This window comes from Gossypium raimondii, chromosome 3, assembly GCF_025698545.1.
Source record: "Gossypium raimondii isolate GPD5lz chromosome 3, ASM2569854v1, whole genome shotgun sequence".
NCBI lineage: Eukaryota > Viridiplantae > Streptophyta > Magnoliopsida > Malvales > Malvaceae > Gossypium > Gossypium raimondii.
This window is the reverse complement of record NC_068567.1, coordinates 1100023-1115514: the sequence shown is the minus strand read 5'-3', so window position 1 is coordinate 1115514 and position 15492 is coordinate 1100023. Positions and strand designations below refer to the sequence as shown.

The following is a 15492-nucleotide window of genomic DNA, read 5'->3' as shown; positions in this document are numbered from 1 at the left end:
TATCTAATTTTATAGAAATATATATATTTATTAATTAATGAAGGAATTATATAATTTAGAGAAAAAAATAATAAATACTCACTGTAGATAGTGAAAGATAAGTTCAAATAATACAATAAAGATTTTAGCCTCACTATTATGACCCGATCCTTTGACAATTAGTTTTATCACAATTCAAGCACGATATATATAGTGATTGCAAGCACTTAATGACATAAGGAAATCAACCATGAATGTTCCAAAGCGGCGAGTAAAAATAGAAAAAAAAAGATTAGAGTATTCACTAAATTAGAGAGGACGATAACAACTTGTAAAACTAATGTTACTTGTATAAATAAGATTAAAAAATACTACAAGAACAGATAAAAATTCTTAAAACGGAAAGAAAAATATATTTTTTAAGTGATAACATAATACAATATCATATTATAAAGTTATCAAATTCAAAAACTAAACTAAATTAAAAAAAATCAAAATCAAAGATTAAAAGTTAGTTTATCCCAAAGTAAAAGCAATGGCGAGTCATTGATTGATGGAGAAACTCCACGCCGAATTAAAGATTCTCCCATAGTTGAGTCAATTTCTACACATCCTCCCAGGTTCCATCTTATATTCATTTTCATTCACTTTCTTTTATTTGCATTTTTATTAAAAATTAAGATAAATGGATATTTTAATTATGACCTAATCTTGATTACATTTTCTACTTACCGGTTTTCTTTTTTGCTTAACAAAATTTTATTTTATTATACTTAAATAATATTATTATTAGTAATAATAGATAATAGTTCCATCCTCGAGGAAATATATATATATTTTATAAACAAAATTAGAGGCTAAAAAAAATATTTTAAACCGCATTTATTTTCACAATGTTTAAAGCTTATTCTTATTTACAAAAAAAAAATATTATTTTGTTGTTCCTAATTTTATAAGGAATAAGCTTTAATCACGGATGGTAAAAAGAAAAAAAAAATCTCTAATCATGCATTGATCCAAAACCAAGTTCACCAGCGCCTGCCCCAAGTAGCAAGGGGTGCTCCTGCCCAATAGCCAGCGCCCCGAGTTTCATGCCGCGACCCCCTTTCATCGAGTCTCGACGTCATTGCCCGTGTTTTGTGGGTCTGTTTGCTATTTTAAAATTAAGATGAATAGTTACTTTTGTATTTTTGAGTATTTAAGTGTAAACGTGGGTTTAGATGGGCGATAAATTTACCTGCATTAGTATAAAAATAATCGTGACAGTGAGATTAGATACTTTAGCAATATTGTAACATGAAAGAAAAAGTAAGTTAAACACATCACACCTCAACCCTATCTGAAATCATGCTAATTTGTAACCTAGTTTGAAATCAGTTAAAACTCCATAAACTCTATAAATAGGATCTTAGAATAGAGATGAAGGATCTCCGTTTCCAATTTCAATTCGCTTTGTGTTTTATTTTCTTTATGACTTGCTAAATTCCTCTTTTCTAGTTAAAGTAACATTTGAAGTTCGATTCTACAAGTTGTGAGATTTAATTGCTCTTAATCTTTTTTGTGTTCTTTGGTATTTGCATGTATTTTGGTTTAATTACAATTGTTCAAGTTTATTAAATATATGACCAGTATCTGAAAGCTTAGAATAATTGCTTTATAAGTTAGATAATTAGTTGATCAATTGGTTTCTAATAATTGTGGCGATTGCATAATAATTTGTGTAATGTGGGCATGCAATCTAATTTAAATAAACTTTAGTATGCATTTGTTTGTTAGAATTAAGTTTCTTTTGTTCTTTAAAACTATTGATAAATTAAATTATTAAGTGGTAGTTATGAGGTTGTTTGTCAATAATGGAAGGTAAGAAGATATTAAGTTATTTGACAATTGTCGATAACTATAACTAATTTATTAAAAAATATTGAATTTATTTTTGCATCAATCATCAAACCTTTGAAGCTCTATCTCATTGATTTTCCTTAGAATTTTAGTTATTGCTTTCTTTGTTTTTCCCAAATCTTAATATTAATTTTAAGTTTTTCTTTAAACAAAACCTCCTCTTTATTTAATTATTTTAGTTAAGGAATAAAATTTCTACCGATTTTTGTGGATGCAACCCTATTTGTCATCTTTTACTATTCATTTTTAAAGTAAATTTTATTTTGGCAAGAAGTTGACCCATTTCATTATTCCCATTACTTCATTAATTGTAATTAATGTTTCTTCCATGTTTTGTATCAAGAAGCTTTGTTTAATAAGTTAAACCATTTCTAATGTTGAAGAAAATAAGTATGTAAGTAGTTTGTGTAGTTAGAAAACCTGATTAAGGTAATAATCTAGTTTCTTACCATTTTGTTGGAAGCTTTGGATTTGTCTCCACTACTAGTTTCTCCATGACATGAATTTTTGCAACCTTTCATAGTTTCCATCTCTTTTAGATTTATTTCAAGATACTAGTCAAAAAATTGAACTAGATAAATTAGTATATGAACTTACCTCCATTGACATTTCAAACCTATTTTAATTGCAGACTGAAGCTTCTTTGATCTCTACTTTATTTTACTTTAATTTTAGTATTTGGGTGAGTCAAATACTCATATCAACATTGACATTTGAGTTCGAGTAATATTGTACTTAATAATAAGCATAGATCAATTAACACTGTTGCTGGGATCATTGGCAATCACGTTTCAAAGGTTTGGATTTTTTTACCAGATAATAATCCTCCTGGTCCATCTTTCTTTCCCTTTTATACTATGAAATGAAAAAGGCATTAAGGTAATTCAATCTTTATAGTGTATGAAAAAAAATCAATGTACATCACTTCCAATCATAATTCACATGTGGTGCATACCATAGTGTGTACGGGTTCATGAATTTCTTCATCACCTGTGATAACTAATGAACTTAGTTAAGTGATGAGATAATATAGTTCTAAGGAATAGATTAGCCCTCTAAAGTGATGCATAGGAGATCAAATGAAAGGGTCTAAACAAATTAAGAGTAAAGACTTACTTTCCTTGGGAGTTACCAAACAATTTTGACTGCATACCGTAATACGGGATGGAGAAATCAATGAGGTGCAATCGCCTGTTTCCCATCAAAGCATCATCGATAACTTTTTTTATGACGCCATTAATATGGTAGCTGTTATAATGATATTATGGTGCAGGATCCACCAGGAAAGTGAAGTAGGAAGAAGCGGGATGCAGTCCGTAGGCTCGGCGAACCAGAGCGTCCGCAAAGTATTTCACCACTCTGCTTTGATATGAGTCGGGTCTCTCATCAGCAAGAATCAAGATGTTGTGAAGGAACGCATCGGCTCTTTTCAGATCCCCATCTTCAATAGCTTCAGCGCAGGATAGTAACAATCTCAAGGCGGTTTCGGTGTCAAAAAGATAAGAATCCATGAAACAAGCTCAGATTCAACACAGTTTGGGCAAAGCTGAAGAGAAATTTGGTAGAAAAGTAAGTGAAAGCGGCAAGATCTCATATGAAACTAATTCAGGAAAAGCAAAAGCAGTTGGAGTAGCGCGTCATTGATCACTCACGCGGAATACTCACTTTTTCTAGTTTCTCTTTTTTCGTTTTGCGTCATTGATATCTATAATTTAAGACCCTTTTTTTTCATCTTTTTTATACAAAAACCAAAAAAATATGATTATAAACATCAAATATATAATATCTTAAACTATATTTATTTTTATATCAATTTATAATAAATAAATTACATAATATTAGTGTGTTTCATAATTTAATATTAAATAATAATTTTCTGTTTTAAAGGAAAAAAAAAAGACTAGGCGCGGCCACTCGTGGCATAACTTTTTCTGCAAAAAACATTCTCCAAAGATTTTAATTTGATGTTTTGTTTATTTTAATTGTACAGCTCCTCCCGCTTTCGATGTTAAAATTATATAGTTTAATATATAATTATATATATAAATTTCAATTTTGTGTAATTTGATATATAAAATTATGATTTAATTTAATTTAATTCGATTCTTATAAATTATTAACATAATTATTATTATAATATTAATTTATGTTTATATATTACATATATGAATAATTATATTTATTTAATATAAAATAAATTAATATATTTATTTCTTTAAATACATATTATTAAATTAAAATTAAAATTTTAAATATATATTTGAACCACTATTAGAATGTCAAGTATATATTTTTCCTATTATTGGAACAATCGAAACATTTTCTTCAGATATGGATGTTCTACTAAAATTCTCCTCCCTCTCAGGTATTTCTTCTTCAACCACAAAGGAATTCTTTTGATACATCTGCAACTCCACTAGACGGTCACTAAATAGCACCAATTTGGCTTTATCAGCCGTGATCTCATCATATCTCTATAGACTATAATTGCTTTAGCTCTACCACGCATTTTGGAACTAACACACAACATGGTTCGATTTTGTGAAGAAAATGCATAACCTTTTCAGCAATTCATCCCCCCTCGTTAACTTTCTTCGCAAAGCTTCAGTGGAGAGATTGTCGAGACACGTAATAAAGTGCATCTTTGACCAGTCCAACATTAGCATATTTTATATAAGGTAATCAAGCCGTTGGTTTGGGGCGAGCCTTTGTAATGTTTGAATACCATATATAGTTAGTCAAATTTAATTTTGTTTAAAATATAAACTTAAAATTTTATAAAAAGTTCACTTATTTTTATAAATGATAAACTCAAATTCATTTTAATTTTTATATATTTTTATTTATTAAAATTATCTATATAATGATATTAACATTCTTAATATTTACATTATAATTGTATTATATATTATTATTAATTTAATTTTATGTGTTATCCATGGCGATGTATCATCCATCAAGGTTAGAGAGCTTCTCCTTCAATTTTGTCAATTTTTAGCTTAAGATAGTAGATAGATATAGGCTATTCATATAGATGGTGTAAAATGGCTCAACAAAATATGGAAAATGAAACATACTGAATTTGATATACTATAATTAATAATAACTTGAATGACTAAAATGACGCTTAATGAATTTTTGTGGAACATGCTTGTTAATAGGTTAAATTTTTATGTTTAAAATTTAATAAAATAAAAATACTAAAAATATATAATTGCTTAATAATAAATAAATGTAATTTGAAAAGTAATATGGACGGATTAAATGGTTCAGACTAATTATTTATAAATATAAGTGAATCGAGTTAAATTTGACTAACTATATATGGTATTCAAACATTACATAGGCTCGCCCAAACCCAACACTAGTATGAGGCTTGATTACCTTACTTCTAGGTGTCTATTTGGTTCACATAATATCTGGCTACCTTAACAAAATTTAGGGTAAATTACTTAGGTGATCATCCAATTTTTGTGTAGGTTTTATTTTAGTCACTTAACTTTAAAAACTTTCAATTTCATCATCAATATTTTCAAATTTTAAAATTTTAGTCACCACAGTTAAATACTTAACGGAAAGCTAACGCAGTCCTATTTTTATTGGTCTAATAATAAATTAAGCCTCCAATGTATTGCACATTATTAATTTGATCCTAAATGTAAAATTCAACAAATTTAGCGCTCAATGTTTACAAAATTTTCATTTAATTCTAATTCTAAAAAACTAATAAAATTAGCCGTAAACATGTATAAAATTTGTTAATCTTAATTTTAATTCAAAAATTTAAAAGAAGAAAAATATTTAAAATTTTTTTATGATCGGCCCTCGACACTCCATTCTCAATCCAATAATAAGAAAGTTATCACATTAGAAAAAAAAAATCTCCTTGACTTTCAAAATACAAATCACTTAGATTTTTATTCAACAAGCAAAAGCTAAAAGATAAGTAGTCTAAACCCTTCTATCATCATAACGTTAAGTTTAATGAAGCTTTCCTCTTGGGTAACGTATGGAATTTTTGAACTTCCATACATATTTTGAACTTTTAAATATTTTTCCTTCTTTTAAACTTTTTGAATTAAATTTAAATTGGTAAATTTTGTAAATATTCAGGGCTAACTTAATTGAGGTTTTTTAAAAAAATTAGAACTAAATAAAATTTTTGTAAACATTAAACGTTAAATTTGTTAAAATTTTAAATTTAGGATCAAATTAATAAAATATATAAACATTGGAGGGCTAAATTTGTTATTAGATCAATAAAAACAGACCCGCATCAGCTTTTCGTGAAGTATTTAACTGTGGGTGACTAAAATTTTAAAATTTAAAATTTTAGTGATGAAATTAAAATTTTGAAGTTGAGTGACTAAAATAGAATTTACCTTAAATTGGGCGACCACCCAAATAGTTTGCTCTAAATTTTATTAGAATATATGATGATTTAGTATAATATCGAGTGTTCTATTTTTGTTTGTTAATTTGAATGGAATGTAAGATATATATATATACATATACATATATATATATATTTAATTTGGTTGATATAATATAAAATTATTTAAAAGTATATTATATTAAATTGTTAATTTGATTTTTTAAATATATAAAAATGAAATTATTATTTAGACTCTAAAATAAAATAATTTAAATTGAATTATTGATATTTGAGAGGAACTAAAAAATATACTTAATCAACTTAAATATATTGGAGTAGAATTAAATTTAAAATACTACATTTTTTCATATTCATGATGTGGGTAAAAAAAGATATTAAAAATATAAAAATAAAAATTAATGAAATATTGTCCTCAAATACGGTGGAAGACGATCATAATTTAACTTTAAAATTGACAAAATGTGTGAGTGAAAGTATCATGCATGCATTAAAAAACAATAATTTCCATCAAATTTCAAAAATTCGAATTCACATCCTTTTGACTTTGAGTTTTTAAACAAGGCATCAATCTTTATTTTTTCTATGTAATCTTCCACGATATATATCAAGAAAAATGTGACGACGAAAATGGACCATGTCTTCTTGTTTGAAAGGAAAGCATTCACCATGCGTAAGACAATCACCGTATTTCATCACAAACACCGCACAATCAACCGAGCTTCACATTATAGTAAAAAAATGAAAAAAAGAGACAAATTTGTAAGATAACAAGTAAATAAAAAGTTACAAAGCTGTAGATTATGAAAAGTACTTACTTTTTTTGCTTTGGGATATTATTACGCACCACAAATGGCCATTCATTTGCATCACTATAACCAAGCTTTGGGAGTAAAAAGCTTTTAAAGCACTGTAATACTGTAACAGGTTTTTCGAAATGGTAAGATAGTATTTGAGAAGATGGATCTGGATCCAACCATGAAAATATTTTTTCCTTGATATCAACATATAAAAGAACCCAATGTGATGATATGCACAATGGTAAAAACATCTGCGATCACAAAAAGAAACAACATAACATTATATTTGTTTTTGTTAGTTATGGTTAGAAATTTAAATAACATTCAATATTTACGGTATCGTATCGTAATTTAAAGTAATTTATCGCTTGAATTCACAAACACAATTTAAATCTCAATTAAAAGCTAAAAGGAAAATTTTAAAAAAAATCAGAGAGCTTACTTTATGTAGACCCTTAGCTTCTCAACTTTAAACCAAGCTAATACTTCATGTTCTGATTTGAATCCTTTTATCAATTGAGTCTGATGGGTGCAAAATATATGTTACTTTCATTATATATAATGTTTATAAAATAATAACAAATTCAATTCTAAATACCAATAGATTTTGGCAAGATAAAGGTTCTTACAACTAAATGAGAGCTAAATGAATAGTGATTGATGTATGCATTTGGAAATTTATAGGATCTCTTCTTAAGCAATTCAAGAAAACGTTAACAACCTGTATCATAACATAAAAATTAACATCATTGATTTATCTTTAATTAGTTTCATATTAGATTGTAGACATGATAACATTGAACGCAACTTGAAAACTAATGCATGACACAAAATATAATTATGAAAATGATACAAATATACTAATTAATGAATTAATTTATGCCCGACCACTATACATTTGATAATTACTTACCGAATCATTAATATAGTACTCTTCTCGAGTTTCATCATCTTGAGGTACCATGAATAAAGGTGCCAATTCATTACTCATCAATTTAAACTCTACATCTCGTCCAATCATTTTTCTGTAAAATATAAACATTGTTATATAGTTAAATTATGATGATCACTTCAGATTCTAATATTAACTCATCAAAGCTAGCAACATACCCATTTAACTCATTCCTTTCACATTTCTTTTGCCATTTATCTAGCCGTTTATGCTCCTTGCTTGTAAACCTCGAGAGTAAATATGCCTCAACGTCCTATAAGAACAATAATCAAATAAAATCATGATGTAAAAACATTAATATATGCATAAAACCAAAAGAATGTAGGTGTATATATAACCAAAGAAATGAAGTATGAACCTGTTCACACCATGATCCTTGATCCTTCAATGTTGTTTCATTATCAGACTCGGAAGATGAGCTTTCGACCTGATCTAATTGAGTAGTATCGATCGACGTATCTTCACTCAAAATTTCTATTACGTCATTAGTGTTTCTTCCAAGATTCAGTTCTGTATTAAGAAGCTTTGCTTAATAATTTAATTCATTTTCATTGTTAAGGAAAACCAAATTCAAGTAGTTTGTTTAGTTGAAAATACCTGATGATTTTGATGATATCACTTCTTTGCCAACATTCTATAAAGAAAGAGTTCTCATCTTTTCAGTTCAAGTGAAATAACAACATTTATTCTTTAAATAAAGATAGAAATGATAATAAAAAATAGCACTAAATTTCTTACCATTTTGTTGGCAGCTTTGTATTTGTTTCCACTGTCAGTTTCTTCCTTACACCAATTTTTGCAACTTTTCACTATTTGCAGCTCTTCTAGATTCAATTAAAATAAGATATATTACCATATGATATTTCAACAGCTTAATCAATTTCAAATTAAATAAAAACATTGACATTCGAGTTTGAGTACCATAATAGTTAATGATAATAAGTGTAGTAAATTACCATTGTTGTTGGAATCTTTGGCAATGTCTTTGGTACTATTAGCCTTTTCGCAATTCAAAGGTTTGAAACTTTTTACCACATAAGTGTCCTCCTCATCCATCTTCCTTTTCCTTTTTTCCTATGAAATGAAAATGCATCAAGGGAGTTCAGTCTTCATGGTGTATGAAAAAAAAGGTTCAATGGAGATAGCTTCTAATCATAATTCATGTACACTGCCTACCGTATTTTGTGTAAGTTCATGATTTTCTCCCTCATCTGTGATAGTAAATGAACTTAGTTAAGTGATGAATAATGCAGCTTTAAAAAATATATTGGACTCTCTCAGTGAAGTGTAGAAGATCAAATGAAAGCAGATAAACAAATTAAGAGTTATGACTTACTTTCTTTAAGAGTTTCCAACCAATTTTGACTGCATACCAAAGCTTCCATGCTATCAGGGTCCAACCTATTGTAGCTTGAATGTGTGATCATGGCACTAACAGCCGAACATGGCATCGAAACTGATACCAACATTGCAAGGTGATCACGAGCCATCTTTGCAAGAGAAGGGAGCCTTAGAGAATTAGCACGCCACCAACCAAGTATGTCTCCATCTAAGGGAAGTGCAGGCTCTGACTCACCTAAGTAATCCTCAAGCTCTGACTTCCATGAGGGTAAAAAGTTATTGAAGGAGTCCAAAATACAATCATTTGCAGTCTCTGTTGTCAAAGAATTGGAATCACCCAATATTGAAGTGGATGCAATCGAATTTCTAGCTCCATTGGTATATTTCCAGTAAACATCTGTAAGAACTTTATGAAACTCGTTCAGTTGCATCTTATTGTCATGGCCATAAATCACATTATATGAGAGCTCCACAATTTTAAATTTTAACCTTGGATCAAGAACAGATGCAACAGCTAATTCCAAATTACATAAGCTCCAATAGCGATCAAATTTCCTCTTCATCAATGTAAGAAATGAATGATTGCTTTTTTCCAGCTGAAGAAATTTCTTGTATATGTCACAAAGCATTGGAAAGTACAAACTTACACTAATGGATTGAGTTCCTTTGATATCATTAAAACATTTCAAACAACTCTTTAGAGCTATGGCCTTTTCCCATTCCTCCATTGATGGGTTTAGCTTAAAATTGCCATCAATTTGCTCCAACTGACAAAAGATTTCTCTTGATTTCAAAGCACTAGTAAGTATGTCAAATTCTGATTCCAACTTGAAAGAAAGATCATCCAATGATTTCCCACCTTGTAGCTTCACTTGATCTACAGCTTCTTGGAATTTTAGTCTCCCATGTGTTGTTTCAGTGACATATTCAATGGATTCCCTAAACTTATGAAGTATACTATACATCTCACGAGACCCATCCTCAAGAAAATTGCAACTAATGAACCAATGAGCTGAAGAAAGCGAGCCTTGATCACGAACACAAGTTTCTTTTATTTGCTGAAACATTTCCTCGTTCAAAGAAGGGTCATCCATAGTTATGGAATATATTTTCTCATCTAGATTCCATTCTGAAACTGATCTCTGGATAATTTCACTTAAAGCCTTTGTGTCATATATATGCTTCAAAGTTTTGAAGGCAAGAATCTTCATCTTCAGTTTCCAATCATCATCAATAAAGTGTGCTATCAGGCAACAATATGCAGTCTTTCCAAGACCATTCTTCCACAAAGTGACTCTCAAATTGAACTTACAAGCAAGTTTATCAAAACCCTGTCGAACTTCTCTTTTCTTTTCCTTATAGAAGTCAGATAACAATTTATCTCTTGATTGAAACTCAAACATCGGCTGCAAACCTTTCACAAAATTCTTGAAGGCTTCTTGACCAACCAAAGCTAATGGGTACTGATGCTTAATAACCATTTTCACAAGATCCAAGTGACTCCTTTCTTGATCAAACGTTGAGCTTCTTTCATTGGTATCAACTGGAAGTATCAACTGGCTTTCTTGATTTGGTTTTTTCTTACCAGGACATACTTTCGAGTGGTTATTCAAGTGTGTGGTTCCACTCTTACTTGACCCTGTAAACACCTTGGGGCAGTGTTTACATTTGGCTACTTGTTTTCCATGTTCTTCAAACTTATCAAAGTCCACCCAAACCTTTGACCACGACTTTCTCTGTTTGTTTCGTTTTGTTTCCACAATCTGAGAGTCATCATTGAAAATAATCCATGAAAAATGAGAATAATAAATCATGTATATTACTTTATATGATTTCAATATTTTATCCAAAGGGAAAATCTATTTGATACTACATATATATACAATATTTAAGCAGAAAATATGAAAACGATGTTGAAAAGATATTCGACCAATATTGTAAAAAAGGTAACTAGATTTACTGTGAAATTAATTTATTAAGCTGCATTCTTGATGTAAGTTTTTCCTTATGGGTTTCTATGGAACTGATTAGGTAAAAAAAAAAATAGATTTCATGTTTAGAGACTCTATGACATTAACAAGGAAGAATAAATAATGACCTTGTTATAAGGCCCTTCTAGTGTGTTAAAAGGATCTGCAACAACCTTTGATGAAGAATGTATAGAAATCAGAGAGTCAAAATTAGGAACCACCCCTTCTTAGAGCAAATGTTATTATCATATTAGAACCATAAATGCTAACCCATAATTAATTCAGTGTTGAAATAATATAACAATATATAAGGTAATGTAATTACCTGCTCAATATGCGCATTTTCAGCTATTTTCAAAGGCATTGCTGTGTTTGCAGATGTAGGAATGCTTGAAATGGCTTCTTGTAACTTAATTTCGGGGACTTGAACTTTTACTGTTACAAACGTTGTCTTCATATGTTTCAAGTCATCGAAGATACGAAGAGCTAAAGATTTTGATATTTCACTCTCAGTTGGAGGCCAATAAAATTCTACGATATAAACTTCATCACTTGTGTGACGATTTTGTAGACAGATGGCAACAGCACCATCTATGTTATAACGCTGTAACGTGGAATCTCTGTAGTCTTCTACCTTAGAAAGAGATGGTTGAAAATGGTAGCCGTCCCTTGATTCAAATGCTTTCTCAATAATTAGGGGGCGGCCACTAATCATGTCTTTAGAATAATCAAGCATAAAATAATAAGATGTCATATCATTCGTATAACAATAATTATCTTGGATAAAAAAAACATGTTTCTTGTTTGGATCCGAAATAGTTTCATTCATATTGTTGACCTTAGAAGCCAATGTTAAAGTCAATGAAAGCTTGTATTTACAAGATAAATATTTTGATATGTCATGTATCTCGGCAAGTGCAGCTAATCGATTCAATTTCAAACCCTGTAAAATTATTAAATAAGAAACAATTATCACAAACAAAATTTGAAAATTTGAAATAACACTTTTGACATTGTACTTTTAATTTGATAAAGATATTTAAAATTGAAATGTGACTGTTTTCAGTTAGTTATTCATAAACTTCAACAAATTAAAAACATAATGTCATAATTATACTTATTCAAATAAAGGGTAAACTACACTCATGGTCACTTTTGTTTACCTTAGGTTACGTTTTAGTCACTTATGTTTGAAATGTTACGTTTTAGTCATTTACGTTATCATATTGTAACATTTTAGTCACTAAGCCATTAATCATCGTTAATGGTGTAACGGTAAGCTGACGTGGCACGTTAAATCATCATTTTAAACAAAATTTTAGGTTAAATTATACAATTGATTCCCATATTTTTTTCGTTTTAAGTAATTTAAATTTTTTTCTTTTATGTACTTTAAACTTTCATCTTTTTTTCCTTCTCTTTTGTTTCTCCCTCTGTTTTCATATCTTTCCCATTTCTTTTAACATATTAAGAAGTCGAATTGGCAGTGAAAAAAGAAGTAGGAAGTCGACTATCATCATTTGCCTATAACCAAAACCCTATAACCAAAACCCATAAACCCATACCATGCTTCTTTCTTCACTACCAATTCGACTTCCTGGTATGTTAAAAGAAATAAAGAAGGTAGGAAAACAGAGGGAAAAGCAGAAGAGAATGGAAAATAAAGAAAATAAAGAAAGAAAGTTAAAAGAACATAAAAGAATTAGATTGCTCAAAATGAAAAATTATGGGGACCAATTGTATAATTTAACCTAAAGTTTTTGTTTGAAATGATAATTTAACGTGCCACGTCAGCTTACCATTACACCATTAACGAAAATTAACGGCTTAGTGACTAAAATGTTACAACACAATAACGTAAGTGACTAAAACGTACCATTTCAAACATAAGTGACTGAAATGTAATCTAAGGTAAACAAAAGTGATGTAGTTTACCCTTCAAATAAATTTGATTTCTCTTACATAGATAGGTATCCATAAATAAAGTTGGATTGAACCAAAAAAAATTAAAAACTTATCTGAGTCAAGTCTAAGCTACCTAAAAGGGTTAATTTTACTATTTTTAAAAATAAAATATTTCAAATATTTCAAATATGAGTATATGAGTATTTTTATTTTTATTTTATAATTAAATTTAAATAAAAGTTATAGTTTTTATTGTAAAAATAATTCAAGCCGACTGGCCCAAATGCATTTAAACATGTACAAAGATAGACAATTTGGTTAGTCATAACGTGAATCTTAATAAGGATTAAATAATTTGAATTAAAACTTTTAATAATAAAACTAATATTTTTATTAAAATGTAATTATTTTTGGTATACTAAAATATAGTAGTTGAGAGTTGGCTCAAACTTGACTATTAATATGATCAATACTTTATTTACACAATTTATCAATAATGAACAATAAATATTTTGTATGAAACCAAAAGAAAAGAAAACAGAGCTAAATGTTAAAGTAAAACCTCTAGAAAAGGTTGACGAGGTTGAAGAGGCGCAGGATTTGGATCGAAACCTACAAAGATATTCCATTCAATGAAAATGCTATAATTAGTCAAATGGATCAACTTTTATTAATTTCGTCACTTTCTGTTGAATTCAACTTATTACTAATCATGTCCTAAATATATATTTTAACTTAAAAATATATTGTCAATTTAAATAGAATTAATAAATTGATAATTTGGTGGTTCAACCATCAATTCAATTATAAAATTATTATATAATTTAAAAAAAGAAAAGAAGAAGAAGAAATACCTTGTCCAAACTTATGGTTGGTGGAAATGGAATTGAAGTGTCCATCTTCAACTTTGGGTTTCCATGCCGATAAGAAAAACATTGGACATCCCTCGTTACCTAAAATCAAACACTCTTCTTCCTCCCCCATTATTTCTAACCAACGTTCATCCTCAACGCTAAGATTATCTTTCTTGTGGTTTAATGGAATTCGACTAAAGCCAGCCCTTGAAAAGAGATGTTGCCATTCTGTCAAAGTTGGGTGCCGCCTAATTATATTATTACCTTCCCCTACCTCTCTGTTGCACTCCCACCCATACTTCCCATCAATATAATGGTCCAACTCCTCCCAGTAGTATTCAAAAGTCTTCAAGGAATACTGAAATGAATCCTTGAAACATGTCAAGAAATTGGAGTGGGCATGATTAGAATAAAAGTCTAGCATGATTACAATCGTCGGATTTATCTCCTTCAATCTTACCAACTCTCTCTCCATTGCTTTTGCATCTCTTACCAACTTTTCAAGTTTAAATTTATAGTAAACCACCACCATTTCATCATCTCTTCTTCTTTTCAAATCTATTTCACATTCATCCACTTCTGCCAAACTATTGCCATAAACCACTTTCAACTCATCCTCCAACTTTACATTAACTTCCTTGGCATCCCTAGTCAAAAACTCCATTTGGCGTGAGAATTTTACATATTTTTTCAGAAATGGTGGAAGTATGTAACTTACACGGACGGGTAGAGGTTCGCCAGAGAAGGTCGGTAGTGTACGAACAACTGAATTCCCAAAACTGTAGTAATACGGGATGGAGAAATCAATGAGGTGAAATCGCCTGATTCCCATCAAAGCATCATGGATGACATTTTCTATGACGCCATTAATAAGGTAGCAGATACTATGATAATATGCTGCAGGATCCACAAGGAAAGTGAAGGAGGAACAAGCGGGATGCAGTCCGTAGGCTCGGCGAACCAGAGCGTCCGCAAAGTATTTCACCAGTCTTTGATCTGAGTAGCAGCTCTCACCAGCAAGAATCAAGATGCTGTGAAGGAACCCATCGGCGCTCTTCAGATCCCCATCTTCAATAGCTTCAGCGCAGGATAGTAACAATCTCAAGACGGTGTCAGAAAAAGAAGAAGCCATGAAAGAAGGTGAGATTCAACAGAGTTTGGGTAAAGCAGAAGAGAAATATGGTAGAAAAGTAGGTGAAAGCAGCAAGATGATCACTCAGGAAAAGCAAACGCAATAGGAAAAGCGCGTCATTGATCACTCACGCGGAATACTCAGTGTTTCTATTTTGACTTTTCTTTTTGCTTCCTACAGACAGATTACCTGCCTGCAAATTAAATAATATCTCAACCTACTCTTCTCATTTTTTTTGTCTACATTAATACAAGAATTTCACAAATT

General features: G+C 29.8%; 1 protein-coding gene across 5 annotated transcripts; it reads right to left on the bottom strand.

Moving 5' to 3' along the window:
- Positions 1-6738: 6738 nt before the first annotated feature.
- Positions 6739-15485, bottom strand: LOC105784864 (uncharacterized). 5 transcript variants are annotated; one of them, XM_052627883.1, is made up of 15 exons: positions 14094-15484; positions 13802-13851; positions 11660-12277; positions 11463-11507; positions 9360-11127; positions 9200-9234; positions 8980-9097; positions 8762-8844; positions 8621-8657; positions 8382-8533; positions 8182-8276; positions 7985-8096; positions 7514-7593; positions 7090-7322; positions 6739-6992 (listed from the first exon to the last, which is right to left on the bottom strand). In XM_052627883.1, the coding sequence occupies exons 1-15, from the start codon at positions 15223-15225 to the stop codon at positions 6967-6969; spliced, it is 4584 nt and encodes a 1527-aa protein (XP_052483843.1). In that variant the 5' UTR covers positions 15226-15484; the 3' UTR covers positions 6739-6966. The 5 variants fall into 5 exon arrangements, with proteins under 5 accessions (XP_052483843.1, XP_052483842.1, XP_052483844.1 ...); XM_052627882.1 differs by having other exon boundaries at positions 8762-8847; positions 14094-15483; XM_052627884.1 differs by lacking the exon at positions 11463-11507 and having other exon boundaries at positions 8762-8847; positions 14094-15482.
- Between the last annotated feature and the right edge of the window lie 7 nt (positions 15486-15492).